The 27,200-nt window shown below is 39.2% G+C and overlaps 2 protein-coding genes across 2 annotated transcripts; one reads left to right on the forward strand and one right to left on the reverse strand.

Annotated features, from left to right (window-relative positions):
- Positions 1–11,598: 11,598 nt before the first annotated feature.
- LOC143854214 (cysteine-rich receptor-like protein kinase 25) lies at positions 11,599–18,448 on the reverse strand. Its single transcript, XM_077364064.1, has 5 exons — positions 16,968–18,448; positions 12,655–12,777; positions 12,286–12,407; positions 11,839–12,180; positions 11,599–11,737 (listed from the first exon to the last, which is right to left on the reverse strand). Exons 1-4 carry the CDS (start codon positions 17,788–17,790, stop codon positions 11,935–11,937), a joined length of 1,314 nt encoding a protein of 437 aa, XP_077220179.1. The 5' UTR covers positions 17,791–18,448; the 3' UTR covers positions 11,599–11,737; positions 11,839–11,934.
- A 1,003-nt stretch (positions 18,449–19,451) lies between these two features.
- Positions 19,452–26,994, forward strand: LOC143854210 (cysteine-rich receptor-like protein kinase 10). Its single transcript, XM_077364060.1, has 7 exons — positions 19,452–20,542; positions 24,209–24,328; positions 25,051–25,181; positions 25,400–25,610; positions 25,731–25,968; positions 26,131–26,281; positions 26,515–26,994. The coding sequence occupies exons 1-7, from the start codon at positions 19,597–19,599 to the stop codon at positions 26,827–26,829; spliced, it is 2,112 nt and encodes a 703-aa protein (XP_077220175.1). The 5' UTR covers positions 19,452–19,596; the 3' UTR covers positions 26,830–26,994.
- The last annotated feature ends 206 nt before the right edge of the window (positions 26,995–27,200 follow it).

Consider the following 27,200-nt stretch of genomic DNA (forward strand, 5'->3'; position numbering starts at 1 on the left):
AAACCTGAACAATCAAGTTTAGACAGGCAAACCGTTCATTTGTTGAGATTGATCAGTAGGGTAGCCATTGCGAGAGGGAAGAGGGAAGGCACTAGGTATGTATATTTCGAGGACAAGGGGAGGATGTAATACCCGGCCCCACAGGGTCCACACACTCACATAAAAAGTTGGTGTCTTTATTAAAATGCAAGCATGTGACTTTAAATGTTTCTTCATAAATGTGCAAAATACTTTGATTTTTAACCAAAAGTAAAGGAGAAAGAGGGGAATTCCTGGAAGATGGTAAAGAAAAGGGGATAAGATAGAATTATAGAAAGAGGAAAAAATAGAAAGAAGAGAGATATTTGGTGTATCGGCACACAATTTTTAAAAGATGTAAATCGGTTTTTGCGTTGAGAATTAGAGGTAGATTATATTTTTCCACACAAGGGTAGAAACTTTAGAATTTTAACCAATGAGATGAGGAATTGGCAAGGGAATAAGAGAGAAAAGTTTGGAGATCGAAACTAAATGAGAGGGAGAAGTTCAAGGAAATAAATGCTATTTAATAGGGAAGGAGATTTCTTTCCCTCTTAAATTCGTTAGAGAGAGAGACTGGTTGGACGTTTTTGGAGAGAGAGATTTTAGGGGGCAACACATTTTAGGACAAAATGTGTGAAGTGAACCCAATTTTCTTTCCCGCTTAACCTGATGACGGTTTCTTGTGGGATAAAACAACTCATGCGCGGCTAATGTGAACTCTCGAAACCAGTGGCCTAGTAAACATGCCTGATGTGTCATGATTACTTGTAAGAACGAAAAAAGGAGAAATGGAGAATGATGAGAGAAACTATTGGAGAGAAAGGTACATTTGGTGGTGAGAAAAAAAGAAATTGATTTGCTGCAAGGCGTGATATCACTCTCCTTAAGACAAATTTCGCCCCCACCAGAAGTGTGCAAAGGGGATCCGCGAATTGCATCCATGATACAATAAAACATTGTAGGAAAATCTTTCAAACATTTGACGATGCTTCGCACAAGCGGAATCAAACCCGAAAAGCCCTTTGAGAACTTCAAGCCTTAGATAAATTTCTAATTACTGTTTCTGCATAATAACAGTAACCATAACTAAAATAATTAACAGAATGTGAACACGACTGTTGGGATCATTGAATGAGAGTAGAAGTAATCTAGAATTGTTTTAATAATTTCAGAGTAGAGTAATTTTTCTTCTATATCTAGAAAAAAAATTTATGCTCTTTCTATAGAGCCTCCGGTGAGTTTTTCCTCTACAAAGCACCTTTCCAGATTGGTTTGAATTACGACCGTCAGATCACACCAATTCGCGATTCAACAGTTCAGATCAATCCTGAAGTGATTGTTAGGTTGTGAAAATATCTGTGACCGTTGGCCGGGGGGGGGGGGGGGGGGCAAAACGAGAAGGAAAAACCTAAAAAATTGGCTACAGAAAAGCTAGTTGTTTGAGTCCCAACGGCTCTTTTTTCGAGGAGACACGGTCGACAGGGTGAGTCGGTTGACCACCCCATATTGCTGGAACCTTTTAATTATGTTTATCTTCTTTCTTTCTTTTTGGTTTTCGATGAACCGCGGCCGACCGGCCCTACCATGTTGGAAATTATGGAATTTTCAGAACCAATCAGCAGTTCTGGAATTTTCAGAACCAATTTGATCGGTCGGCCCATGATTGCTGAACTTTTCCTTTTTCGAAACACTTTGAGAAAACATTTTCAAAACACTATTTGTGATTTGACCCAAAACACCAGATTTTTATTAATCTCTAAGAGAAGCCAATTCTTAAAAAAATCCATGTTCAGAAAAGGAGAACTTAAATTGAAAATAATGTAAATATTCGCTAATTCGACAGTTCACAGAATGAAAGGTTCAAAATTGTGTTCAATAAGACAATGATCGTTTGACTTAAACGTGTTCTCTCAGTAAAACGATGTGAATATTTGCGATTGCAAATAACGGTCATTGTCACTTGAATTTGATTCGATGCACAGATTTTTCTTACCCAAGGCTAGCAGAAGGGCGGTTGCCGGTCCTAATGGCCTCCATTTCGAGTTTGAGTACATTAGTTTGGGTTCGAGGTTGGAGAGGCAGTAATAACAGTTCCATTACAGTCCCTAAATAGATCCACAAGATTAGTGAGCAAGACATCAACATTGGGCTTTAGCTTCGAGGGAGACAGTTTGATCCAGTAGGGTGTTGGTTTCTTAATATTAGGGAAGAGGGTGCATTGGAAGTTGCCAAGGATCTCTCTATTCATGGCATATTCTACTACTTTATTCTGAAGAACAGATAGAAAGATAGATAAATCTCTGCTGATTATAGATTTGAGGAGGACTTGCTTACGTTTTGGTTTGGCTTCAAATATCCTGCGATTTCATTCACACCAGATGTAGTTTGGAGCTGATGCAAAAGCACATTTGATTTTGGTGGAGATTTTTCCTTCTCCATGGAAGTTGTTCTTGTTGGAAAATATACTGTTGTGGAGATGGGAAGAATAGAGAAGAAAAGAGATGCTTCAAGGCGCGATGTCGCTTTCCTTTAGACAAGTTTCGCCCCCACCAGTTGTGTACAAAGGGAATCCGTGAATTTCCTCCAAGATACAATGAAGCCTTGTAGGAATATCCTACAAATGTTTGATGACATTTTGCACAAGCGGAATCAAACCCAAAACACCTTCCAAGAACTTCAAGCCTTACAGAAAATCACCAAAACTGTGTCTTGCAGTTTTTAGTGTACTGTTTAATGAACAAATTAAGTAGAAAATAAGAGAGTGAGAGATTGCTAGAGAGAGAAGAAAGTACAGCAATAACTGTTTTTCCATTATTGAGAAGACAGATTTCTTCTCTTTTTGTAGAGCACTAGATGTCTATTCACTAAGAGAAGCATTTCTTCAAGACATCTCTTGGATTGGTTTGAATAATGATCATTCGATTACAACTATTGATAATTTAAATGTTTTGGATCATCCACGAAGTGTCCCTTGTGTTTGAAAAACATCCATGACTGTTGGGAAGCAAAAGACATAAAGAAAGGTTGAAAAACGGAAGTGAAAAGCCATGTCTATTTTCTCCCAACGGATAGTTTTTCGAACATCCACGGTCGACCGGGCTACCGCGGTCGCCCGCCGACATGCTTCTGTTCATTTTATTTTTTACAATCCAAAGAACCGCGGTCGACTGGGCTACCGCGGTCGCCCGCCCACACCTTTCTGGAAACTGTCTACAGTTCCAGAAACCAATCCGTGCTCACCCGGGAACCCCCGATCGACCGGCCCTGTCTGAAATTTGTTTTTATATTTAAAATATAACTTGATAAAATCACTTTAACTTTACAATACCATTTTGAAAATCTCTAACAGTTCTTAAAGTATATGATTAGCTTCTTGGAATTGGCCCTCAAGGGGTTTTCACGTGAAGGGGACTCTCCAAAGGAGAAACTCCAAATCCAAGAAGAGTGGGAATATTTAAAAAGTTACAGAACAAACAAGGGTGTAAACTCTAAGGCCTAAAACTGTGAGGGTGTTTGATGTAGTTATTTTTCCCTTGATCCTTTGTGTTGGGTAAAAACATAGCGTCCGTGAAATAAGTTTTGGTTTCTCTAGGTGATCCCGACTGTAGTGGTGGTGATACGCGTTGAGAGTATCAATTAATACATCGTAAACATGCAATCTGCCTATGTAAGTCTGAAAAGGCATGAACTTGGATGTGCCTTTGAGGATCTAACGATTCTAACCATTACTTGTAGTTTTAGAAACAAATGAAAGAAATAAGTAGGTTCGAAGGACCTACGAATCAATTAAGCAAAGATGAGCCTCTGACTATAACAGTCAGAACTTGTGAAACAAATGCTTCTTATTATACTGAGTTACAGGGTAACTTTAGATCAATAGATTTAGCTCCAATCTTTACAACACCTCTCTGGTTCTAGAAATGCTATGGCATATTAGATCAAAATTGTAGGCCTAAAGGCAAAGATCCTACAGGAGATAATGCTTATTGGCAAATATTAAGCAAACTCCACTCACAGTACAACTTAGTGCAAAGGAAAAATATTCACTGTTATTTCTCCTCGTGCTCTACTCCTGACAGTTGATAAGTTGAATTTGAATTTTGATTGGTTCTGAGTTTGAATCGGATCTGAATTTCTTAAACCAAGTGTTTGTTCAAGCCTCTGTTTCTGGAGCAAATTCAGCGTATAGGATTCATAAAATTCCAAGCTTTTAGGTTAACTGGTCTTGCTGTTTGGAACAGTATCCTGATGTTTCGAAATAAATTCTGTGTTCTCTGAGTTCAACTAGTCCAATCAAGACAGATATTAGTGGCATTCATAAAATTCTGTACTGACGCTAGAACTGGTATGCATCAACAAGCCCTTAGATGATTTCACCAATTATAGGCATGTTTGTAAGTGTTTTCTAAGGCCCTGTTTGTTTTGGATTGTGAGAACAGATTGTGAGTCCAAAACTGATTATGCACTCAAATTTACTTTTAATCAGTTTTGAACTCACAATCAGTACTCAAAATTCAAAAGAAACATGGTCTTAATTTTGAGTCTAATAATCAGTTTTGTGCTTGCAATCAGTTCTCAAAATCCAAAACAAAAAAAAATTAAATAGCTACCCATGAGAGAGTAGTCATTTTCTCCTACGCAGCATTTCCACGAACACTAGCAATGAAAGGGTAGGGTCAGTTTCACCTAAGCAGCACTCCAATGCGGACTACTAATGAGAGAGCAATAATCTCCTAATGGCCACTCACATGAGCACCAGCAATAGACAGAGATTGTCATCATCGCCAGGATATGTAGGAGCCTCTTTTTCTTGCATCAATTGATTACTAAGCTGAAGTGCCCTTCTAGTGAATTAATGGCTTGGTTTAAGTGCCCTCTAGTGCGCACTTATGAAACATACGGGATTATGTAATGGTGAGTTTTTTTTTAAATGAGGTCAAAAATGAGGCCCACCTTGTTTGAAGATCTAAACCACTCATGGTTTTGGCCCCAACTTAAATAGGTCATGCCCCAAAAATGATTGCCATCGGATGTTCCTAACTATAGGATCTGTAGAAAGACAACACATTATAGAAATATCAACACATAAACGAATATCTCCTCTAGATGGGAGAAGATCCCCTTTGAAAAGCAGTTTGGTCCCTGGTCCCATCCGCTAGAGCTTGAAGAATTCCAAAGGGACGAAAACCATGCACCACCTCTGTCCGCATTCCCGAAGGCACCCCTCTCTTTCAAGAGTATTCATGGCATGTCAAGAGATATATTTTACATCCCAAAGGGGCTATAATTGGAGATACCATTGTTTCTGCCGATAAACTCAGATTTTCAGTTAGCCCGGCTCCAACTCTTCGATATATTTCTTGCCGATCTGTGGAGGGATGGCAGATTAAAGAAACCTCTAGATATCGGAGGGTTAGAATCACCCTATGACGATGATTTTTTGGGTACAACTAATTTATGTTGGGGCCCAATAAATAAATGGTTTGAATCTTCAAACTAGGTCGTCCCTACAAGTTGTTTTGAAGATACGTGCAGCTATATAAGAATATAATATAAAAACTCTGAAAATGTTGACGTCCAAAAGAGAGGTATTTCCTATGTGAGGAATGCTAAACTCAGGGCGCGCTTGTGAAAGGGGGATGAAAGGTCGTCCCCAATAGTTGCACCTCACTAAAATGCAATTACAGTTGCAGCTCTTATATTTAATATTCCCGGTGGCATTCTTCTATATAAAATACTAGACCATAATAACTAGAAAATAAGTCTACCATCCGATTTTTCTTGCGATCTCATTATCCCTTAAATTACATTTCTTTTAGGGAGAGAGAGTGGGAAGAGAGAGATGAATGGTCCTGCACTTCTTATCACTTGAGGGAGATGAATTGATTGTCTTGCACCCTTTTGGTAAGAAACATACTTGGTAAGATTTCTTCGCTCTCTTCTCTCAAAGCTCTGCAAAGGAAGCACGTTTTTGGTCTAATTTTTAGAGATACGATAGTTATCCATGATAGCCTCAATTCCGCGTAAGTGAAATTCCATCTTCCCCCTGGAATTTCAGTTGCTTTAGTTTTTGAGAATAAAATGACTAATAAGGATTGTTAAGATCTGGGACAAGAGTCCACCAAATATTGGATAAGTGTTTATTTGGGGTATAACTTTATCCAGGATAAGTTAATTATAACAAGAACAGTTCAGGATAAGAACTTATTTGGGATAAATCCTATCCTAAAATCAAAACAAGCCCTTAGAGGCTGTTTGAATGTATGGAAAAAATTTCCAATAAATCTTCTTTCCATATATAGAAAATGAATTTTCCAGTATTTGGTAAACTTATTTTCCATGGAATTTTTTCCAAAATAAAAACTTCTTCCTGTTTTCAAGGAAAAATTCAAATCTAATAGACTGAAATTTTTTCCACAATTTTTCCCTATATCCAAGCACCCCATTAAAGAATGACTGTCATTCAAATAGTTTATTTGTCTTTTTCTTCATTTTCATTGAAAAGACCAGTAGAGGAGGGGTGAAGATGGAGACAAAATGGGTGGAAATGTCATTTCAATGAACTCTCTGTGGAAAATCATTTCACTAAACTTTCTATTGGATTAAAATTAGATTAGCATTTATCATGGTATAACCGTTTAGCATTGTTTGGCACAAAGGCAGAATACTGGGCTGCGCTAAAGAAGAACTCGCGTAAAGATATCATCATCTGCCACCCATTTTAGAAGATCAAGATGCACACCTTTCTTTCGTTTTCCACCATCAAACTGATGGCTGCTTAAAATCAAAGCCTATACTTTATATTATAGAATTTCATATAGAAAGAAACATGAAGAACCCGCGTTTTTCCGAATGTAAAGACTAAAAAAGAGTCACGCGTTGTCTAGAAGAGGGGTGGTATGCAACTCGATGAATTGGTCTGATCAATTTCCTATTTCATGTCCTATTCATTTTATTTTTTTGAAATGGTGAATCATATTAGAATGGAAAGGGAAGCCCGATGTGGGACAACCCAATAGAACATATTACAAGATAAGAAAGCAGAAGCATAAAGTACACAACATCACCAGAACAAGACATGGCTGATCAAGGGGGAAGATAATCAAACCATTGTAAAGAGTCACTATTCACACCCCTCTTAGCTAACAGATCAGCCTTCTCATTGGCCGCCCTCCTCACATGCTTCAAGACAGCCGATGACCCTGATATAATCTCGTGGATCTCATCTATAAACGGCAAGAATCTCCAAGGAGGCGCCACTCCCCCCTTAAGCCACCGGATAACATTTAAGGAATCCCCTTCAATAATAACCTTGTCAAGATAATCACCACTTATTTTCTTGACACCGTAGAATACTGCCTTAACTTCCGCCTCCGAAGCATCGCATACACCAATCGGACCAAAGAAGGCCCATTGAACAACGCCCTCACCATTACGGCTTAACCCTCCCACCCTGGCCGGCCCAGGATTACCAAAAGAAGCACCATCAAAATTAAGTTTGAACTTACCAAGAGGAGGCGGTTCCCATCTTTGGACGATGCTAGGCAATCTTTTACTACTAAAACACACTTCCCTCCTACCTTCCCAGAGGTCAAAAGCCGAAACAAATTGAAATGATGGAAGACATCTCGTCCATGAAATCACCAAGGCGATAATGGGCATGTACAGAAAATACGGAGACTTCGCCTTATCCTCAAAGATCCTAGAATTTCTTTCCTTCCATACAACCCACCAAGTAGCAAGCAACCAAACTTCCCACAAGATTTTTCCTTTTTTTCTCCAAGGCATGGCGCCCCACTAATGTAACAACATCCGAATAGACCTTGGAAAAACATCCGATGTCCTATTCATTGTGTAATTAGTTTTTTTATTTTTTGTTCTGTAACTTTGGGTATTCCCTTTCGGGTGTCCCTTCTGATTCTTTTATAATATTTGCCATTTCAAAAAAAAAAAGAAAAAAAGAGTCACGCGTAGTGGAAAACGATATTCATGCTTCCATGTATATAGTGTGAAAGAGAAGACTTCCATGACTACATATAGGGTTTAGTTAGTGGGAATTAAGACTTCAAGAAATGATAGAATGAAGGGTTCCCTTACAAAAATAAGCTTCAAGGGCGCTCCTATTGGTTAATTTTTGAAAAGTGTGGACCGAAAAAAGTAGATGGCACCTAAAAGAGAGGAAACCATGGGGACTTTGCATAAATCAACTAGTAAGGGCGCCCTTGAAGCTAATTTTTGCAAGGGCGCCCTTCATTCTATCATTCCTCTAAGACGTCAAACTAGTTTCAACACCGTGGACTGTCGTTGTATAAGCAACTTGTCTTCTGGACCATGCCGATGACCCTGAAGTGCATTTGAACTCTGAAAACATTTGACTTTGATCCGAACTTAGACATTAAACTGCCTTGTTGCACTATTGATTTAGAACCATGTTTGATATATACTTTATTTGCTTTGTGCCTATTGATTTAGTTAAGAACTCAGGATTCAGCTTTGATTCTGTTATCTGAACCATATGAAGTCTTTGTATGCCTAGAACTGTACTTAGAGTAGTGCTTTATTATGTACTGAGCTTTTTAGCTGACTGTGGTTATATAATATTTTCAGGTTTTGATCCTCGTGAGGTTAACGAGGAGCAGGACGCTTAATTTTGGAATTAGACTTTGATTTGGAGATTAGTTTAATTGTTGTCAGTTCATTAGGAAGTGAGTATTTTGAATAAGATGTAAAGACTTTACAATTTTATTTTGCTTTGACTCAGGGGAGAGCTGAGATTTAATTTGACTGTAATGGGTCCACAGTTATTGAAACTTTTATATTTTAAATATGAAAAGCCAGGTTATTTCTGTTATTACTTTGTAGCCTTGTACATTTGTGGGACTTGTCTTACAGGTGTACGGCGCTGTCATGTCCTACGCCCAGGGTGGGGTTTGGGGCATGACAGAAGTTATTGCTTTGTAGCCTTGTACATTTGTGGGACTTGTCTTACAGGTGTACGGCGCTGTCATGTCCTAAGCCTAGGGTGGGGTTTGGGGCATGATAGGTCTACTGTCCACTTTATACTCAAATTCAGGACTCGATACTCTTCACCTAGGCTATAACACAAATTTTGCTCCCACTTTTCACACTTTTCTTCTTATATTTGGACTCGTGGATGCTACATATTTATAGAGGATTTGCTAGGGACCATCGTAAAAAAGCATTTCGTGGCTGGGCTGTTGCATGAGAGAGCAGCCACACGGGCTCACTTTTTGTCTTACGCATTTAATTCATCTGAGGTGGCTGCTCTCTCATGCAACAGCCCGGGCGCGAAATGCCTTCTGCAATGGTCCCTAGCAAATCCCTTTTTATTGACACAGAAAACTCTTAAACTCTTCAACCCTCCTCTTTTCCAAAGTATCGATTAAAGAACTTATTGTATTTCCTACAAGACTCTTCGATAATACAACCTTGTAATAATGATACTCAAGAGAACATGCAACGACATTCCTCTTTCCAAGACATTACAAATTCCAACACACTTGTACAATAAACCAACTCTTCATCCCCATTCTCACCTCCCCACCCCCTCTTATAAATTTATGAAAGGAAATGCATACATGATATTTAGGGCTGCAACTCGGGTCGGGTGGGTCGGGTTTTGAACAACCCAACCCTACCCGAGAAATATCTTGGGTCGGGTCAGGTTGGGTTTTTTTTCCGGAAAACCCACGATTCCCAAACCCGGCCCTACCCATGATAAATCTCGGGTCGGGTCGGGTCGGGCTTTTTTACGTTAACACAATCTTTTAAGGAAAACTCTTGTTTGGCAAGGCAACTCAACTAGTAGAAGTAGAAAAACTCAAGCATGACAAACTCTTTAGTGCATTAACTAATAACTAGTCCAAAGAGAATAAATTGATGCATTACCAAATGAAAATGATTATACTCATATGAGATAAACAACTAGGCCTGTAAATGGATATTCGAAAATCCGATTATCGTCCGCAACCGAATCCGTTTAAAGCGAATATTATCCGAATCCGTTTGAAGCGGATATTATCCGAATCCGTTTATGAGATATCCGGCTCTTAGCGGATACGAATCTGGTAAATGGTACATCCGATCCGTTTAACATCCGAATCCGAGAAGTACATCCGTTTATCCTGAATATCCGGATCCGGATCCGTATATCCGAATCCGTATCCGTATATCCGAATCCGTATCCGAATACCCGGATCCGAATCTGTATCCGAATATCCGGATCCGAATCCGTATCCGAATATCCGAATCCGAATATCCGAATCCGTATCCGAATATCCGTATCCGTATATCCGAATCCGTATCCGTGTATCCGAATCCGTGAAAATAATTTTCTTAGAAATAAATCCAAAATAACTACAATAGAAACAATTTTCTTGAAAATTATTTTCTCTCCACATTCTAGAGGGAAATTAAATGAATATGGTTACTTGCTTGGAGCCTTGGAGGTAGGGGTGTTCATTATTCGGTTAAAACCGAATAACCGAACCGAACCGAATTGGTTCGGTCGGTTCGGTTCGGTTTTTTTCCGTTTCGGTTCGGTTTCGGTTTTTTTATTTGGCAATTCGGTTATTCGGTTTCGGTTATCTAAAAAAAAATTCGGTTAACCGAAATAATGATAAAAATCATTATTTTTTCAAAAAAAAAGTGTGATATGGGCACTCCAAAGGATGATCAAAACCATCCATTTGATTGATCACAACTTAATTAGGTTGTGCTTCAAAAATCATTTCGATTGGATGATCCTAGCCCTCCGATCGAAACCAAGATTTTGCTTTTTTCCCCTCTTTATTAGAATTAATTTAAGAGAAAGTCAACTTGAAATACCAGAGAAATTATCTGATGCCCGACCGTGATGTCACGTCAAGGTGGTACGCCAGAGGTATCACCCTTGATATTTGATCCAACAGCAGCATCTTAAAAAGTGATCTGCTGTTGGATCAAATATCAAGGGTGGCACCGTGATACATTCATCTGAATTTAGATAAGTTTTTCGAAAATTTGTACCAAAGACTGGTGTTGAAAAGTCATGAAAGAACTTACAAAATGAGATGCTCATTTTGAGGTTAACTATAGAACAAGAAAAAAGCCATTCAAAAAAAAAGAAAAAACTACTGAATAAGAAAAGAGAAAAATCCCTACTTACATAGCTTGGAAGGTCCATAGCTTGAGTAGATTGATAGATACTAGTGCTCTTCTGACCAGTCACAATCTCCAAAACTAAAATGCCAAAGCTATACGCATCTGACTTAACTGAAAATAGACCGTGCATAGCGTATTCTGGGGCCATGTATCCACTGTAAGTTGGCATCAATAAAACAATCTCAGTTTCAACTTTAGATTGAAACTTTTGTGATCATATTCTAATTATGTTCCATTTGATAATGTTCAAGGGAGTTAGAGAGTTACTGGATTAGTTAATAAAATAAATAAGCAAGGGAAGGTTCCAAAACATACAAGGTCCCAGCGATTCTGCTCGTATTTCCTTGAGTTTGGTCCACCATAAAAATCCTTGCCATGCCAAAATCAGAGATTTTTGGGTTCATCTCCTCATCTAGCAAAATATTGCTTGCTTTGAGATCTCGATGGATAATCCTAAGCCGAGAATCTTCATGCAGGTAAAGAAGGCCTCGAGCAATCCCTTCAATGATTTTGTAACGTCTTTGCCAATCCAGTTGCACCCTTTTAAGAGGATCTGTACATATCCACACAAAAGGTCATGTTAAGATCCAAATATGCTTACAAAAAAGATCCAAATATTCTTACAAATAATTCAGAAAACTGAAGGATGCATACATGGGTTGAAAATTCTTGGGTTTCATTTTTGCTTGGTCAAAATTAGAGGGCGTTAGTCATTGTCCACTTGATTTCAGTGAAACATGAGAGAGAATTTCAGAAAACAGAGTAGGAGAGTTGTCTGTGCAAACCAAATAGAAAGTTGTCAAGGCTTTTGTTTGGGATGTATTCGTAGACAAGTATCTTTTCTTCGCCTTCCACACAGCAACCCAACAACCTAACGAGATTCCTGTGTTGAAGCTTAGCAACTAATGCTACCTCATTCATGAACTCTTCCACCCCCTGCCTTGAATTCCTTGACAGCCTCTTTACAGCTATTTCTTGCCCATCCGACAACTTACCCTGCAAATTGATAAGAAGCTATTCAGAAGGGAATGATAAAAGAATTTGAACTAAATGGCAAAAGAACCGGAACCATTATAAATCACTAAATTCAATAGTTATTACCTTATAAACCGAACCGAATCCACCTAGTCCAAGCATATTAGCGTCAGCGAAGTTGTCAGTGGCAGATATAATTATACCCAATGGAAATCGCAAGGACTCCGCACTCCTAGTTTCATTTCTAGCTACAAGAAGTTAAAAATGGTGGAAATTCAATTTAAGATGATTTTCTGGGGAAGGAAAGCTGTCCATTTCTCATCACCTTAAATAAATAAAAGGACAATCTCAATAAAAGCATGTTCAGGGAATTAGAAGCACAAAGGAATAGTATTTTTATCTTCTCAAATTTATTCAGCATGAGGTATTTCGATTACAAATATGACACAAATTAGTTCTTAACTCAAAAAATTATGTAAAACCATCCCTACATACCAATCAAACTTTTCTCTGGTTTCCTTCTTAGTAAGCAACTGCAGATTATGGCGAGTAGCACCGCCACCACAACTGTAGGAATGGTGATAGCAACAATGGTTCGAGATGAGCTTCGCTTGCTATCTGCACAAACAAGATAAAATATCTCATATTTAGTCTAGTTTTTGCTGGAAAAAAATCTATCACAAAGATTGAAAAAAGCAATGAAATCAAGATTTGCTAGATGTTAGTAAAATAAATGATCAATGACCATCATCAAAGACATTCATGCAATTTCCTTGTAACTTCATGTCGATAATGGAAGTTGTGAAGTTTCCATCAATGAAGCATGTTTGACGTATTTCAACAATTTTCGTTGAAAAGGTTAGAAAAACCATGGTTTACGAAGCATTCTGGAAAAAAGTTACAAGTACCATTATTAATGAAGCACATTCTTAGTGCTCGATAAGTGCATCATTCGAAGAACCTTCGTGATCATGATGGCTAAACCTTAACACTGATGGCTCATCCATTAGCAAGCCAAGGTGTGTGATGTAGGTGGGGGTCTTTTTAGGAACTCATACTCTAATTTTTTGATGGGATATTGCCGTAAATTTAGATCAGTTTCTAATTCATCGATCAAACTCTAGGCCATTGTGTGTTGTTTTCAACTTCATAATAGTCATGTCTCCTTCCCCAATCTGAATTTTCTAACACTCACCCTGCTTCAGAAATATTATTAGCCTGAAATATTAGCCAATGCCTATGCATGGACGGAAATCCTAGGGAACTCCTAGGATTTCCTTTGATCCACAAGAAAAACATGTGGTAGATGATCATCATCTTCAACCTCAAACAATCTCCTTTGATCCACAAGAAAAACATAGGGAACTCCTAAAGAAAACTCAAGTATATTCTGGATGAATTGTGCTTGCTACAATGCCATCTACATGATCTCGAGACTCCAAAACCATACCTTATACGAAATAGTAAAATTACCAAAAATAATAAATAAATCCTAATTCACTTGAAGCTTCCCCATTGACAGTAATTTACTTAATTACAGCCTCCTAAACAAAATAATTAGGATCAAAAGCCACATTTACCAAAACGCCAAAAGCTCCATAGCCGATGGAACGCATCAGGCAAGGCCGTTTAAACATGTCCCATACCAGGCAGGGTCCCACCTGGTCCCATACTGTAAATACCCGAAATACCCTCCCTTCAAAATTCGTCCCCCTCCATTAGTGAGGGGCATTTTTGTCTTTAAGAGTTAGAATTTGATTAGGACTTCTTAGTAGATAGGGCCTCTTTAGAAAATCCTATAAATACATCATTAAGGGAGATTAAGAAACCCTAACACATTTTTGTAGCCTTAAGATGAGATCTTAAAGGAGAAAGAGAGGAAAAACGCGATTCAAGAAGAGAGATCGCGAACCGAGGTAAGATTTATAATCTTTAATGGTTAAACGAATGAAAAGAACCCTAAACTAGGGATTTGATGTGAAAAGAGATGTGATTAGAGCCTTGATTTTAATCTATGACGAACTTCATGGTAGATCTTGGATTCCTTGGGATTCGTTTCGTGTTGAATCCCCAAAGAACTCAATCAATCGTTTATGTTCATAGAAACCCCGATGTTGGAGGATTTAACTTAAAGTTGAAGTTATGATTGTTAGAAATTGACCATAGTGATTCGGAGCGTGAAATCGGGTTCAGTGAGTTCCTTTTGTCGATACGAATCCATCGGCCGACCTCGCGCAATTTGGAGTCCAGATGAAAAAGATATGATGCGCTAAAGTTATGTGAAATCGGGTAAAACCGATTTTTTCAGGGGCAGTCGACTGGTTCGACCAGTCGATTGGCGCACCCAAAAACTGTGTTTTACATCGAAACAGTAGTTAAGGGGCAGTCGACTGGAACGCCCAAAACTATGTTTCGCCAAGAAACAGTAATGGAGGGGCAGTCGACTGGTGGTTACCAGTCGACTGGAGAGCCTAAGAGGGATTTTTTTATGGGGACAGTAGCCTTCGGCCAGTCGACTGCCAATGACTTGAAAATTGTAAATTATTTTGGGAATTTCCAATTTATCTTGTGTTTTTTGCCTTAGCTATTAGGCCCTTATGTGATGTGAATGAACTATTTGAAATAGGTATTTGACCTCTAAGGAAAGGGATAAAGAAAGTGATTCGGTATTGAGGTACGTAATTTCGTACTACCTTAGTACTGTGATTTACTTTTGAATACTTGACATTGTTGATTGTGAACTCCAAACTTTTTGAATTATGAAGCTATTGATAAACTTTGGATCTTGCATGCTCTCCCCTTTTGTTTTCTCAAACATATGAACCCTTGGAATATTGATTTATCTTTATTGTGAAAACTATTTTGGAATCAAGTTGAAACACTTGCCTTGAACTTTGAACACCTTCTTTCAAACTTTGAACATCTATTGAGAGGCTTAGGTTATGTGAACTCAGAAAAGACCCCCGCCAGTGGGGCATAGGCATTAGCCTATATGTGAACTGTGATCCCGCCAATGGGGGACAAACGTTGGCCCAGTCGGCAGGTATGTGAACCTAGGAACTAGTTCCGACACCGTGGGCGGTCGGTGTAAGCAATAACTCGCTTTGTGGACCCGTTGGCAGTCGGGGTGAAAATAACTTGCTTTTTGGACTAAGCCGATGATCTCAGGGTGGTATCGTACCCATATCGATTACCTTCAGTGACCCTTTGAATACTGTGATCTTCGATGTGATACTAGACTTGTACCCTTATGAACCATTGCTCCCTCCTTATTAAACTTGTGATAATCACTTTACTTGTGGCTTATACCCTCTCTATTCAGCTGTGAACCTTTCTTTTGTAGCATGTAATTAGGGGTGTCAATTTTGGCTCGGGCTCGGAAGCTCACTCGAGCTCGGCTCGAATCCTTAACGAGCTGAGCCGAGCCGGCTTGCCATGCTCGTTAAGCTTAACGAGCCGAGCCCGATTTAGGCCAGGCTCGGCCCTCGGCTCGGCTCTTCCGTAATTGTAATAGTAATAAATATAATTTAAATATAATACAGTAAGTAGGAAACAGACAGCTGTAGCATAATCATGAGTTTTTTCCGTAATTGTCATAATTTCTAAACTTTTGTTGGTATTTTTTTAGTAATTGTCATAACTTGCCAACTTTTATTCGTAATTTTTCATTTAAAACTTTGCCTTTCAGCTATTTTACTTTTTCCCCGTAATGATTACTTTTTTTCTTTTTTCCTTTTTTGCTAGCGACCTTTGCGAGACAACTTTTTCTTTTTAAAATAACCCAACCAGTTTTTTCTTTTTGCTAGCGACCTTTGCCAGACATCTTTTTCTTTTTAAAATAGCCAACCAGCCAAGCTCGATAAGGCTCGCGAGCCTAACCGAGCATGACCGAGGCGAGCCGAGCCGAGCCTGGTTCGAGCCCGAGCCTAACCTTTTAGCTTAACGAGCCGAGCCGAGCCTGGCCAAGCTCGGCTCGGCTCGGCTCGTTTACACCCCTACATGTAATGATCCCACTTTTGTAGTGCGTTATTATGTAATGAGCTTTTTAGCTGAGTGTGGTTATATTAATATTTTCAGAGTTTGATCCTCGTGGAACCAGCGAGGAGGCGCAGGAGTGATCCTGATTTCTGACCATCTCTACTCATTAGTACTTTTTATTTTTTAGACAGTGAGTATTGTTTAGGACTATTGAGACTATGTCATTTGATTGCATACTTTGATTTTATGGGATTATGGGTTAGGTGAAAGATTTGGAAAGTGATTGAGATTTGATTATTGGGTTAATGTAAGACATTTAAACTTCAATTAATTGGATTATTGCAGATGGTTTTGGTATTTGCATTGCTAGCCTTGTATGCTTGTGAAGCTTGCTTTGCAAATGTAAGGCGTTGTCGCACCCCTAAGCCTTGTGTATTGATTCTGTGTGTATGTGTATGGCTTGAGGGTGTGACACATACCTAGGTGGGCCCCCACTCATGACCATAACACATAGTCTCCCTAGATTTCAATGCTATATTAGTAATCGATTTTTAATAGAAGAGAAATTATATGATGAACGAGCTGACAATCTCGTGTACCAGCTAATAAATCAAGGGAACTAGCCTGTGCGAACGGGATGTTGAGATCTATTTAAAAAGAGAACAAGGGCTACTTGTTCCCCCTGCATGCATGTGGGCGTGTTGCAGGCCCAAGCAATATGATTTGAGGAGCCAGGGCTCTGCTCGTGGGCCCGGCCTCGTTAATGGAGTAGAAAAATGAAAATCAATGACTTGGAGAGAGAGAGAGAGAGAGAGAGAGAGAGATCTTACCGGTGGTATTTCTGTCAGTTGAACTTGGAAGAGGAGGAGGAGGAGCTAAAGGAGGAGAAGGTGGTGGTGGTGCTACACTTGAGGCCTCATAGAAACGAGACACCTCGAATCTCAAATTACAATTGGGCCCAACAACTCTTCCCCCATCCTTTCCTTGGCAACATGTTGGAATTTGACCAATAGCACCTTCTAGGCATGTCTTGCAATCACCTCCGCTTAAATATTGAGCGCACTGCATAAGCCCATATATGTTTTGGAAGTCTGTAAATTTAGCTTGTCGAGTCGCAAACATGCGGGTGGAGGAATCAAATGCAGCCGTGGAAGTCAAATTATTCATCAAATCTCCCAACACTTGATTAAACTCATCTTGATTAGTGTTATTCCGCGGACTCCACATGTAGAAAGTGGGGGAATTATCGGACGAGGGGGTGATAGCAAGGTTGGAGTAGCGCAAGAGACAGTTGTCATAGAATACAACTGCACTTTTCCTGTTGGGGCATATTTGTATGATATCTTGGTTTGCTGTGTCTAAGCAACTTTGGCAGTCGGCGGGCGAAACATCGCCTCTACAGAGGACGACCGCGTAGACTCTGTCCGGAGTTTGTCCAATGGTTGTGTTGTAGAAACCTGTGCGTGTTGCGTTAGAGGAGAGAGAGGGTAGGAGGCTGTTAAGGTTGGTGTGATACGTGCTGTTTGCAGTGTAATTACCTGTGTCAATGCAAAAATTGTAGAGACGGGTGGCTATGGTATGGGATGGGAACATGAGGAGTAGAGTAGAAAGTAAGAGCAATTGAAGGGTCTTTGAAAGGAGAAAGCACAGCATTGTGTGTGGGGCAGTTTGGCTATTTTTTTGCTAGGTAAGCAGAACTTATTGGAAGAGGAAAATTTTAGAACATAGAACAAGCCCCAAACGAGGAAATTAGAGGTACTCCTAGAGATGGAAATGCATGAAATTAGACAAACCAAAATTGGGAAAATCATATAACATCCTCATTCAAATATCCTATGAAGGTGGGGAACTAAAACATAACATCAGTAACTAAACCAATCAAAGATACAGTCACCTTCTTTGAAGACATGAGATGTTTCAGCAGTGATAACTTCTCTAATAGACATGAAATTAGACGAATCCAAAATGGAAACTTCGGCTTTAAACAAAGGAAACAGGAGGGGACGGGGTTGCTTTTGTGAGAGAGAGGAATCGTGGGAGAGTAGCTAAGCCATCTCTAGTCAATTGACTTTGGGTGTTTAAAAGTCTTCAGAGGGGGAAGAGTCTTTGGTTTTGATTAATCAATGCGTAACAGAGGAGTGGATATGAATAATCTAGTCATCTCTATCCGTTGTGATGGGTAAAGAAAGCTAACAATAAACGTGAGTGCCACACAAGTGGAACGCCTTGAAAAGAGTGACATTTAGTTAAAGTTGGTTTCAATCCCACTCCTTTGCGAAAAGGGGAAGGCGTTGATGGAGCATGTTTCTGCTCTGAAAAAACTGATTGAGAGAGTCTGGTCTACTGCCCCTTTCATACGCAAATTGGGGTGCCCTGAGAAATGTCTAACGCGCCTACATTTTGGCTTGTACAATTCTTATATGGGTGTGCGGGCATTACCACTCATTAGGACTGTCAATTGGGCCGAGCTTGGGCGGGCCTGAGGTGCTCAAGCTCAGCCCATGTCAATACAACGGGCTTCGGGCCGAGCTCGGGCCTGACTAAATTAGAAATTTGCTTGCCCAAACTCAGCCCAAACTCCACAACGGGCTTCGGCCGAGTTCGGGCTTGCCCATCACCTCTTATTTTCTGCCCGAGAAAAGACTAAGCCAAGCACAGAAAAGTCAATTTCATAGAAAGCCATTAAACTTGTTGGCTTTGGCATGTGAGAAAAGCCACACCGATTGATTTTTTGCCAGATTTTGTCTTATTCATTTAATAAATCCGAGGTCAAACTATAGCCTATAGGATATGATGATCCAAACCGTTCATATGGAGTGAGCTGAAGAGGGGCAAAATTAAGAAAGAAAAAAACCTATTTAATGTCGAACTATAGCCTATAGGATAATAATGTTTCAGTAACCTATTTAATTAATATCTACTGATTTTTAAGGGCATAAAAAATCTTGAAAAATTATATAGTAAATATATTATCGGGCCCGAGCCTATAATGGACTGGACGACCCTTGATCAAGCTCAGTACAAATTAGAGTTCGGGTTTCAACTTTTGACCAAGCTTGGTTTCGCTTGTTCTCCTTTAAATTATGGGCGGGCTTTTAGCGGGCTGAACGGGCGGGCTTCGAGCTTGCCCATCCCGAGTGACAGTCCTACCACTCATATCCCTTAGTTTTGTGGGTAAAACCGTAAAATAATTGCTAAAATGATATTTCCACACCCTTTCCATCATTTCAACCATAAATCGTTCATCTTTTTCAACAAATGGCTGCATTTGCAGTCTTTTTGTCTGATTTTTCCTGTATTCATTTTCAGGAAGAGAGAAACAACCCCCGGCGGAAATGCAGGGAAAGGAGTGGAAATATCATTTGCTAATTAACAATAGCATGTGAAGTAGGTCAAACTGGATGGAAGGGCCTAAATTTAAAAGGTCGAAATCAAACGAATTCCAACCCACGCGAGTCAATGGTCTCTTTTGACTATGCTTTTCCTGAGGTTTGTAAAGTAGAATCTACTCTATGCCCCAAAACATTTCCACTTTCCCCTTTCCCCTTCTTTGCATTCCGGACATCTATCGATATGATGCATCTTTTTGTATCAAAACCCATTGATTTCCTTCCTCTTATCCTCCTATTAATCCTCCTTGAAAGCCCCATTAAAGCCGAAGATCAGATCCTCACTCAATGTGGCTCTCCCAATTCCAATTATAGTTCAGGGAGCCAGTTCGAGAGAAACCTCAATACCCTCCTCCCTTCTCTGGCCTACGGTGGTGTTCAAAACATCAGCTCCTTCTACTACACCACCTCGGGCAATGACCCAAATAGAGTCTACGGTTTTGCCCAATGCATGTCTGCTGCTTCGGCCGATGTCTGCCGGGAATGCCTCACCAATGCCACAGTACAGAACCTCCAACGCTGTCCAAACAGAACACAAGTGGCTGTTCGCTATTATAACTGTATCTTACGTTACTCGGACCAACCTTTTCTCTCCCAACTCACTAGTGGGCCACTAATGGTTACTTTTTGTGCCCAACTGAAGGCTTCCAACCCAGATCTTTTTAATGAGAGATTAGGAATTCTGCTGAGAACTATTTCGTCCCGTGCTTCTTCAGACCCTTCTAAGTTTGCTACAGATGTTACCAGATTGGGGAACTTTGAAAACATTTTTGGAATGGGCCAGTGCACAAGAGATTTGTCTCAAAGAGATTGTGACTCTTGTCTTGAAACAATGATCGGTTTCATTCCGGGAAGTAGTTGCTCTAATGTAACTGTAGGGGGTATTTATAGTGTGAGTTGTAATATAAAGTACGACCCATCTCGTTTCTTTGAAGCCTCACCACCTCCTCCAGTCACAGTTGCAGTGCCTCCTCCATCGCCTCCTCTCCCTTTTCCTCCTCCTCAAGAGCCTCCCAGTGAGTATTGTCCGTTTGTTGCTTTTATATATCTATTTACCTAATTTTAAGAGAAATCAAGAATAATAGCAAGTAATCACAAAGTATCAGAATAGATCAGCAAAGATGAACTGATGCAGTGCCAACATGGCAGCCATGTCATGCCTAGGTGGTTTTGGTGGAGTTCCAAGGTGCAGTCCCTCATTAATGTTGCTGGCCCTTTTTGAACTTGATGTTTGAGCTTCTAAATGGAAGAATCATGGAAAGTGGTAAACTACAAAGTTGTAGGTCTATTTGAGATCTTTCCAACAAGTATTTGTGCTTGAAAATTGGACAAGAGGGTAGAAAGTTATGGCAGTTTTTGTGGACTGTGTCTGTGGGTTCCCAAAACAGTCAAAGTTTGTGAGTTCCTTTGCAATTAATGTTATGTTAGTCCCTAAGCTTGCTAGTGGATGAGCTTGAACGAATTTGCTTTGGTTTTCTTTTATTTAAAGAGTTAGAAACTATCTTAAGAGAGGATTTGGATGTTGAGAAACTTATGTAATTGATGGAATATCAATTGGGTTGAGCATTGCTCCTATTTTCTTCTTCTTCTCTTATTGTGTTCTTGATTTCTATTTTTCTTCTTCTTCCCTCTTAAGCACCCGTATTATCTGGTATCAGAGCCAACGTTACTCTCTTGGGCTAGCTTCGATTTGATTTTCATGGTGGCACGAAGAGGTAGAGGAAGGCGTGGTAACCAAATGATGGAAGATTTGAGAGATGAAAGAGATGATGAACTTCAATCACTTCGAAGACAAGTTGAGCAACTTACCATGCGACTTGAACGCCAAGAGACTCGTAGTGGTAGATCAAGCCATGGAGGTTCTAATTATGAATCCGATGTGAATCCCTTCGCCAATACTCGTGAAGAGGCTAGGTTGGGAAAGTTCTATCGTGATTTCGATACCGTCAAAATTGACTTGCCGGAGTTCTATTGTCGTCTACAACCCGAAGAGTTTCTTGAATGGCTTAGTGCCATTGAGAAGTTCTTTGATTACAAGGAGACACCCGAAAGCCAACGTGTGAAGCTTGTGGCGACAAGGCTTCGTGGCTACTCTTCAACATGGTGGGATAAGGTTCAAGAGATGAGAATCCGCAAAGGAAAGCGTAAGATCTCTTCTTGGGAGAAAATGAAGTCAAGGCTTAAGGAGAAATTTCTTCCGTTGGATTTTTCCCAAATTATCTTTTCTCAATTCAACAACCTACGCAAAGAATCCAAGAGTGTGTTGGACTACACCGAAGAATTCTGCAAACTCATGGCTCGTAATGATATTCAAGAGGGTGAAGATCAACTTGTGGCAAGGTATGTTGATGGTTTGAAGTTTTCCATTCGTGATGATGTGGAAATGCACCGATCATTGAGCGTCAATGATCCTTATCAACTAGCCTTGAAGGTGGAGGCTAAGCTTTCTCGTCGTGGTGCTAAAAAGTATGTGAATGTTCGTAGTCTCTATCCTTCTTTCGAAGGTGAATCTTCACATGGTGGAGGTACAAAGTCAAGGTCCGAATATTTCAACAAAAATTCTACAAAATCAGCCCCTACACATCAAGTTGTAAATCAGCCCAATCGTCCCAACAATTCAAATGCTTGTTTCAAGTGTGGTCAAGTTGGCCATCGTTTCAAAGATTGTCCAAAGAGGCAAGTAGTTGCCTTCGGTGATGAAGAAAATGATAATAATTTTGTTGATGATTCAAATCAGCCCATATATGATGAGGATCTTATTGACTATTCAAATCAACCCATATATGATGAGGAAGATGGCATACAAAATGAAGAAATCGAACCCGAAGAAGGAGAAAGTTTGGTGATCCAAAGAGCACTTGCTACACCAAAGGTTGAATCCGATAATGATTGGCTTCGTTTCGATATTTTCAAGACTCGATGCGAATCTCATGACAAGGTTTGCTCCATTGTGATCGATGGTGGGAGTTGTGAGAACATCGTATCTCATAAAATGGTGAACAAGCACAAGCTCAAAACCGAACAACATCCAAAGCCGTATCGGATTGCATGGTTCAAGAAAGGGTATGGGAGTAACTTTTTTATTTCCAATAACGAATTTGATCAAGAGACCAATGATAATGGTAAATTCAATGATCTACTTGTTGTTGAAACTAACGAGGAGTACGAGAAACTTCAACGACAATTCAATGAATTCATCACCAAAGAAATTAGATCCGATTGCATATTAGGTGAACCGATGGATATTGAAGTGATGGGTGAATGGAAAAATATTACATCGATTTTTTCATCCAATTACATCGATCTATTTTTATTCGATCCTACATTGAAGCTCACAGTTGATATTTATATATTCAAACATGTTCAAAATCTAGACAAATTATCACTTTTTCATGGAGATTATGAAGCGGAGTTTGATCTTGGGAAGTTTCAATTGATGATCATTCTTCGATACTTCAAGGTTCGAGGGCGAGTTTTCTCGAACCAAAGAAGTTTAGCAAATTTCAAGATCGTGTGGATGCCCATTTTCAAGTGCTTAAGAAAATTGGGGATAATGCATTCAAGGTTGAGCTCCCTCCAAATATCAATACTCACCCAACTTCAATGTTACAAACTTGACAACTTATCATGAAGAGCTTGATGAGAACTTGTGGGTGAGTTCTTTCTCACCCCGAGATAATGATGCAGTGCCAACATGGCAGCCATGTCATGCCTAGGTGGTTTTGGTGGAGTTCCAAGGTGCAGTCCCTCATTAATGTTACTGGCCCGTTTTGAACTTGATTTTTGAGCTTCTAAATGGAAGAATCTTGGAAAGTGGTAAACTACAAAGTTGTAGGTCTCTTTGAGATCTTTCCAACAAGTATTTGTGCTTGAAAATTGGACAAGAGAGTAGAAAGTTATGGCAGTTTTGTGGACTGTGTCTGTGGGTTCCCAAAACAGTCAAAGTTAGTGAGTTCATTTGCAATTAATGTTATGTTAGTCCCTAAGCTAGCTAGTGGAGGAGCTTGAACGAATTTGCTTTGGTTTTCTTCTATTTAAAGAGTTAGAAACTATCTTGAGAGGGGATTTTGGATGTTGAGAAACTTATGTAATTGATGGAATATCAATTGGGTTGAGCATTGCTCCTATTTTCTTCTTTTTCTCTTGTTGTGTTCTTGATTTCTATTTTTCATCTTCTTCCCTCTTAAGCACCCGCATTATGAACATAAAAAAAAGGGTGAAGACGAAGAAGAAATATGTGGAAGAAAGGTATCTATGAAGAAAAATAAAAGAAAGATAAGTAACAAAAAATAGAAAACACCCTTAAAAAAGAAGTTGATTGTGGAAGGATTTCTCAGTAGTTCTTAGATATTTTATTAATTCAAGGGTTACTTCCATCTATCTCAACAAAAAATCAACAAAACATGGTGAAAACACCCTTCAAAGTGGAAAGTATGGGTAATTGTGAAATGAAAATTTCGTCATTTTGACCAACGCTGCTATTTAACTTTGCTAATTTCTTTTAGGGGAGTGCTCAATCTATCCCATTAATTTATTACATTCCATTTAAGTTTAACTAGAAAACTACTATTGACTATTGTGTTCGCTTCCAGTAATTTGCATGATTGGGAAGAAATTTCATTAGTGTACTCAAAGATAGCCAAAATATGCTTATAAATGGAATTTGTTCTCTGTTTATGCAGCAAATAGGAATAAATCGAGAATAGTTCTTATTATCGTCACAGTTGTGGTTTCTACATTGGTTCTGATCTCCATCATTTGGGCTTGGTTATGGAAGAGGAAGCAAGTGAAAAGAGCTAGTAGTAAGTAGCCTGTAATTTTATTGTCAGTAATTCCTATCAATTTTTTTTTTGTACAAGTTAGTGTTTTATAATGAGAAGAGAAACAAAAAATTATAAGTAGTAGCCTAGTCGCTAATGCTCTGTTTGGTTGCTTGTAGATGGCTGGGAGAATAGGAGAAAAATAAGTCAAAGAGAATTAGACAAGAATGGAAGAGAATGGAAGATGGGGAGAATATTAGGAGGGAGATTTGCGAGTAGTGTTTGGTTGCGCGAGGAATTAGCGGAAGATGTAGGTTGTCATTATCAAAATATAGGTGGAAGAGAGAGAAAAGTAAGAGAGAGAAAGAGAGAAAAAGAATAAGACAAGAATTTCTCCTAATTCCCCCGAACAAATTTCTCCATTTTGGTGAAAAAAGGGGGGAAGATTATGGGGGGGAACATCTCCGCCACGTAGGCGCCACCTAGGATAAAACCAATAATGATGTCTAGAAGTTGTCTAGTGGTCAAAGGTGTAATTGACAACCAAACATGCTTTGGGGAGATCTCATGCATTTGAAACTCCTACAATCCCCCCCAAACAAGCAACCAAACCGAGCATAAGTAAAAATGAAAGGGAAACCTAGAGACAAAGCGCATGTGTGGCTGTTCTCTCATGCTAAAGTCCATCGCGAAATGGCTTTCCTTAAAAATTGCCTAGAAAATACCTTATTCTGGTTATTATCTAAAAGTTTGTTTCTTGTTAGATTTTGAAGATCAAGTGCAGCTTCCACGTTCAAAATCGCTTTTATTTGACTTGGCTACACTTAGAGCCGCCACAGATGATTTCTCTGATGCAAACAAACTTGGAGAAGGCGGATTTGGTCCTGTTTACAAGGTAACAAATAAGCAGCCTAATTAAGCTATGCCATTTTGCCGACCCCAACTAGTTTGGGACAAAGGCTTAGTTGAGTTGAGTTGAGTATTCAGCTATGCCATTTTACAGCTAGATGGTATTTAATTGAACAATTTCAAATAATAGAAAGTAGTCTTCTTTAAAAAATTTCCTAATTAAATTAGAGAGGTTTCCTCAAATCAATCTGAAATTTTTTATAGGGTAAGCTAATAGATGGTGAGGAAATTGCTGTCAAAAGGCTTTCAAGGAGATCAACACAAGGAATAGAAGAGCTGAAAAATGAGATATTGACAGTTGCTAAACTTCAGCACAAGAACCTTGTAAGGTTGTTGGGTTTCTGCTTAGAGGAGCAAGAGAAGATACTTGTTTATGAGTACTTGCCTAACACCAGCCTTGACGCCTTTTTGTTTGGTTTGTCACCTTCTCACATATATCTATATCTTGCGTAGGAGTTGGCCACATTGTGTTTAGTTTCTGCTTAGAAGAGCAAGGTTTCCCTTGTTGACTCTGCATTTTGTATTTTTGAGGTAGATCCCGCCAAACGTGTACAACTAGACTGGGAAAGACGATACAAGATCATCGAAGGAATTGCTCGAGGGCTTCTCTATCTTCATGAAGATTCTCGACTTAGGATTATTCACCGAGATTTGAAAGCCAGCAATATTTTGATGGATGGAGACATGAATGCTAAAATTACTGACTTTGGTTTGGCAAAGCTTTTTGGTGAAGATCAAACCCACGGTATCACAAATCACATTGCTGGAACATAGTAAGTTAAAAACTGGAATGCCTTTCTCATTTTATTTTTAGACTAAAATCTAAAGTATCAAAATTATCTTACTAGTACTTTTGAATTTGAAGAAGAAGCAAATATCTTAATATTACTTTTGAATTTGAAAAGCAAACATCATTTGATTGTTGACACATGCAGTGGATATATGCCACCTGAATACGCCTATCATGGGCAGTTTTCAACCAGATCAGACGTCTTTAGCTTCGGTGTTTTAGTTCTAGAGATCATAACTGGCCGGCAAAATGCTGGTTTCCTCGAGTCCGATGGTGCTACAAACCTTCTAAGCTATGTAAGTATTAATTTATAAATTTTGTAAGGCCCTGTTCATTTAAGATTATTACAACTGATCGCGGGTGCTAAACTGATTATTAGGCTCAAATATAAACGTAATTATGAGTCCGAAAATCAGTTTGGCACTCACAATTGGTTTTCATAATCTTAAACAAACGGAGCCTAAGTTTCTTCAAATAATCTAATTATGTTATTTGAGATAAGGATTTACAATTTTCATGGACCCAACAGACATGGAAACATTGGACAGAAGGATCAGTATTAGACGTAGTGGATCGAACACTTGGTGAACAGAGACGGAGAGACAAGGTGTTTCGATGCATTCATATGGGATTGCTATGTGTTCAAGAAGATGCAGCTGAAAGACCCACGATGTCGTCAGTTGTTCTCATGCTCAATAGCAACTCTATAAGTCTTCCAACGCCTTTGACACCTGCATTTTGTGACCAGAGCAGGACGAGATCAGATGTGCTCTCAAACCTGACTGCAAGCGAGTCTTATCAATCAGGATTAGTAACCAGATCTCGAAGAGATCGAAGATACTAATAAGAAAGTGTAGGATAGTGATTTGGACAATGATTTAGATGAGGTCATTTTTATTGAAGCTGTTGACCGTATAATGTATCTAGGCTGGAATTTCAGGTACATAAATCTCAAAATCAATGTATAATAATCAGAATGCTATGATATAAGTAGCACTAGCGCAAGAAACCAATTGTACCTAATTCGTGTAATCTGAATCCAATTCAAGCTGATGATAATTATATAATCTGAACACTAAATGAAATCAAAGAAGTTTGACCACTTTTCAAGTTGAGTCACAGGTCAAAACCTGTTGTCTGACCACTTTTCGAGTTGAGTCAGAGGTCGAAACCTGTTGTCCTTGGACAAAATTGCCGCCATCTGTACGAATCGAA

Source organism: Tasmannia lanceolata, unplaced genomic scaffold (genome assembly GCF_043159265.1).
Source record: "Tasmannia lanceolata isolate RefF3 unplaced genomic scaffold, GAP_Taslan_0.1 ptg000020l, whole genome shotgun sequence".
Taxonomy (NCBI): Eukaryota; Viridiplantae; Streptophyta; class Magnoliopsida; order Canellales; family Winteraceae; genus Tasmannia; species Tasmannia lanceolata.

Bases quoted from the DNA above. Each gene is read 5' to 3' on its own strand.
- LOC143854210 (XM_077364060.1), top strand. From the start codon at position 19,597: ATGGTCTCTTTTGACTATGCTTTTCCTGAGGTTTGTAAAGTAGAATCT. The intron at 24,329-25,050 runs GTAAGTAGCCTG...GTTTCTTGTTAG, and splicing joins GCAAGTGAAAAGAGCTAGTA to ATTTTGAAGATCAAGTGCAG. The intron at 25,182-25,399 runs GTAACAAATAAG...AATTTTTTATAG, and splicing joins GATTTGGTCCTGTTTACAAG to GGTAAGCTAATAGATGGTGA.
- LOC143854214 (XM_077364064.1), bottom strand. From the start codon at position 17,790: ATGCTGTGCTTTCTCCTTTCAAAGACCCTTCAATTGCTCTTACTTTCT. The intron at 12,408-12,654 runs GTATGTAGGGAT...AACTTCTTGTAG, and splicing joins ACCAGAGAAAAGTTTGATTG to CTAGAAATGAAACTAGGAGT. The intron at 12,181-12,285 runs GTAATAACTATT...ATCAATTTGCAG, and splicing joins GATTCGGTTCGGTTTATAAG to GGTAAGTTGTCGGATGGGCA.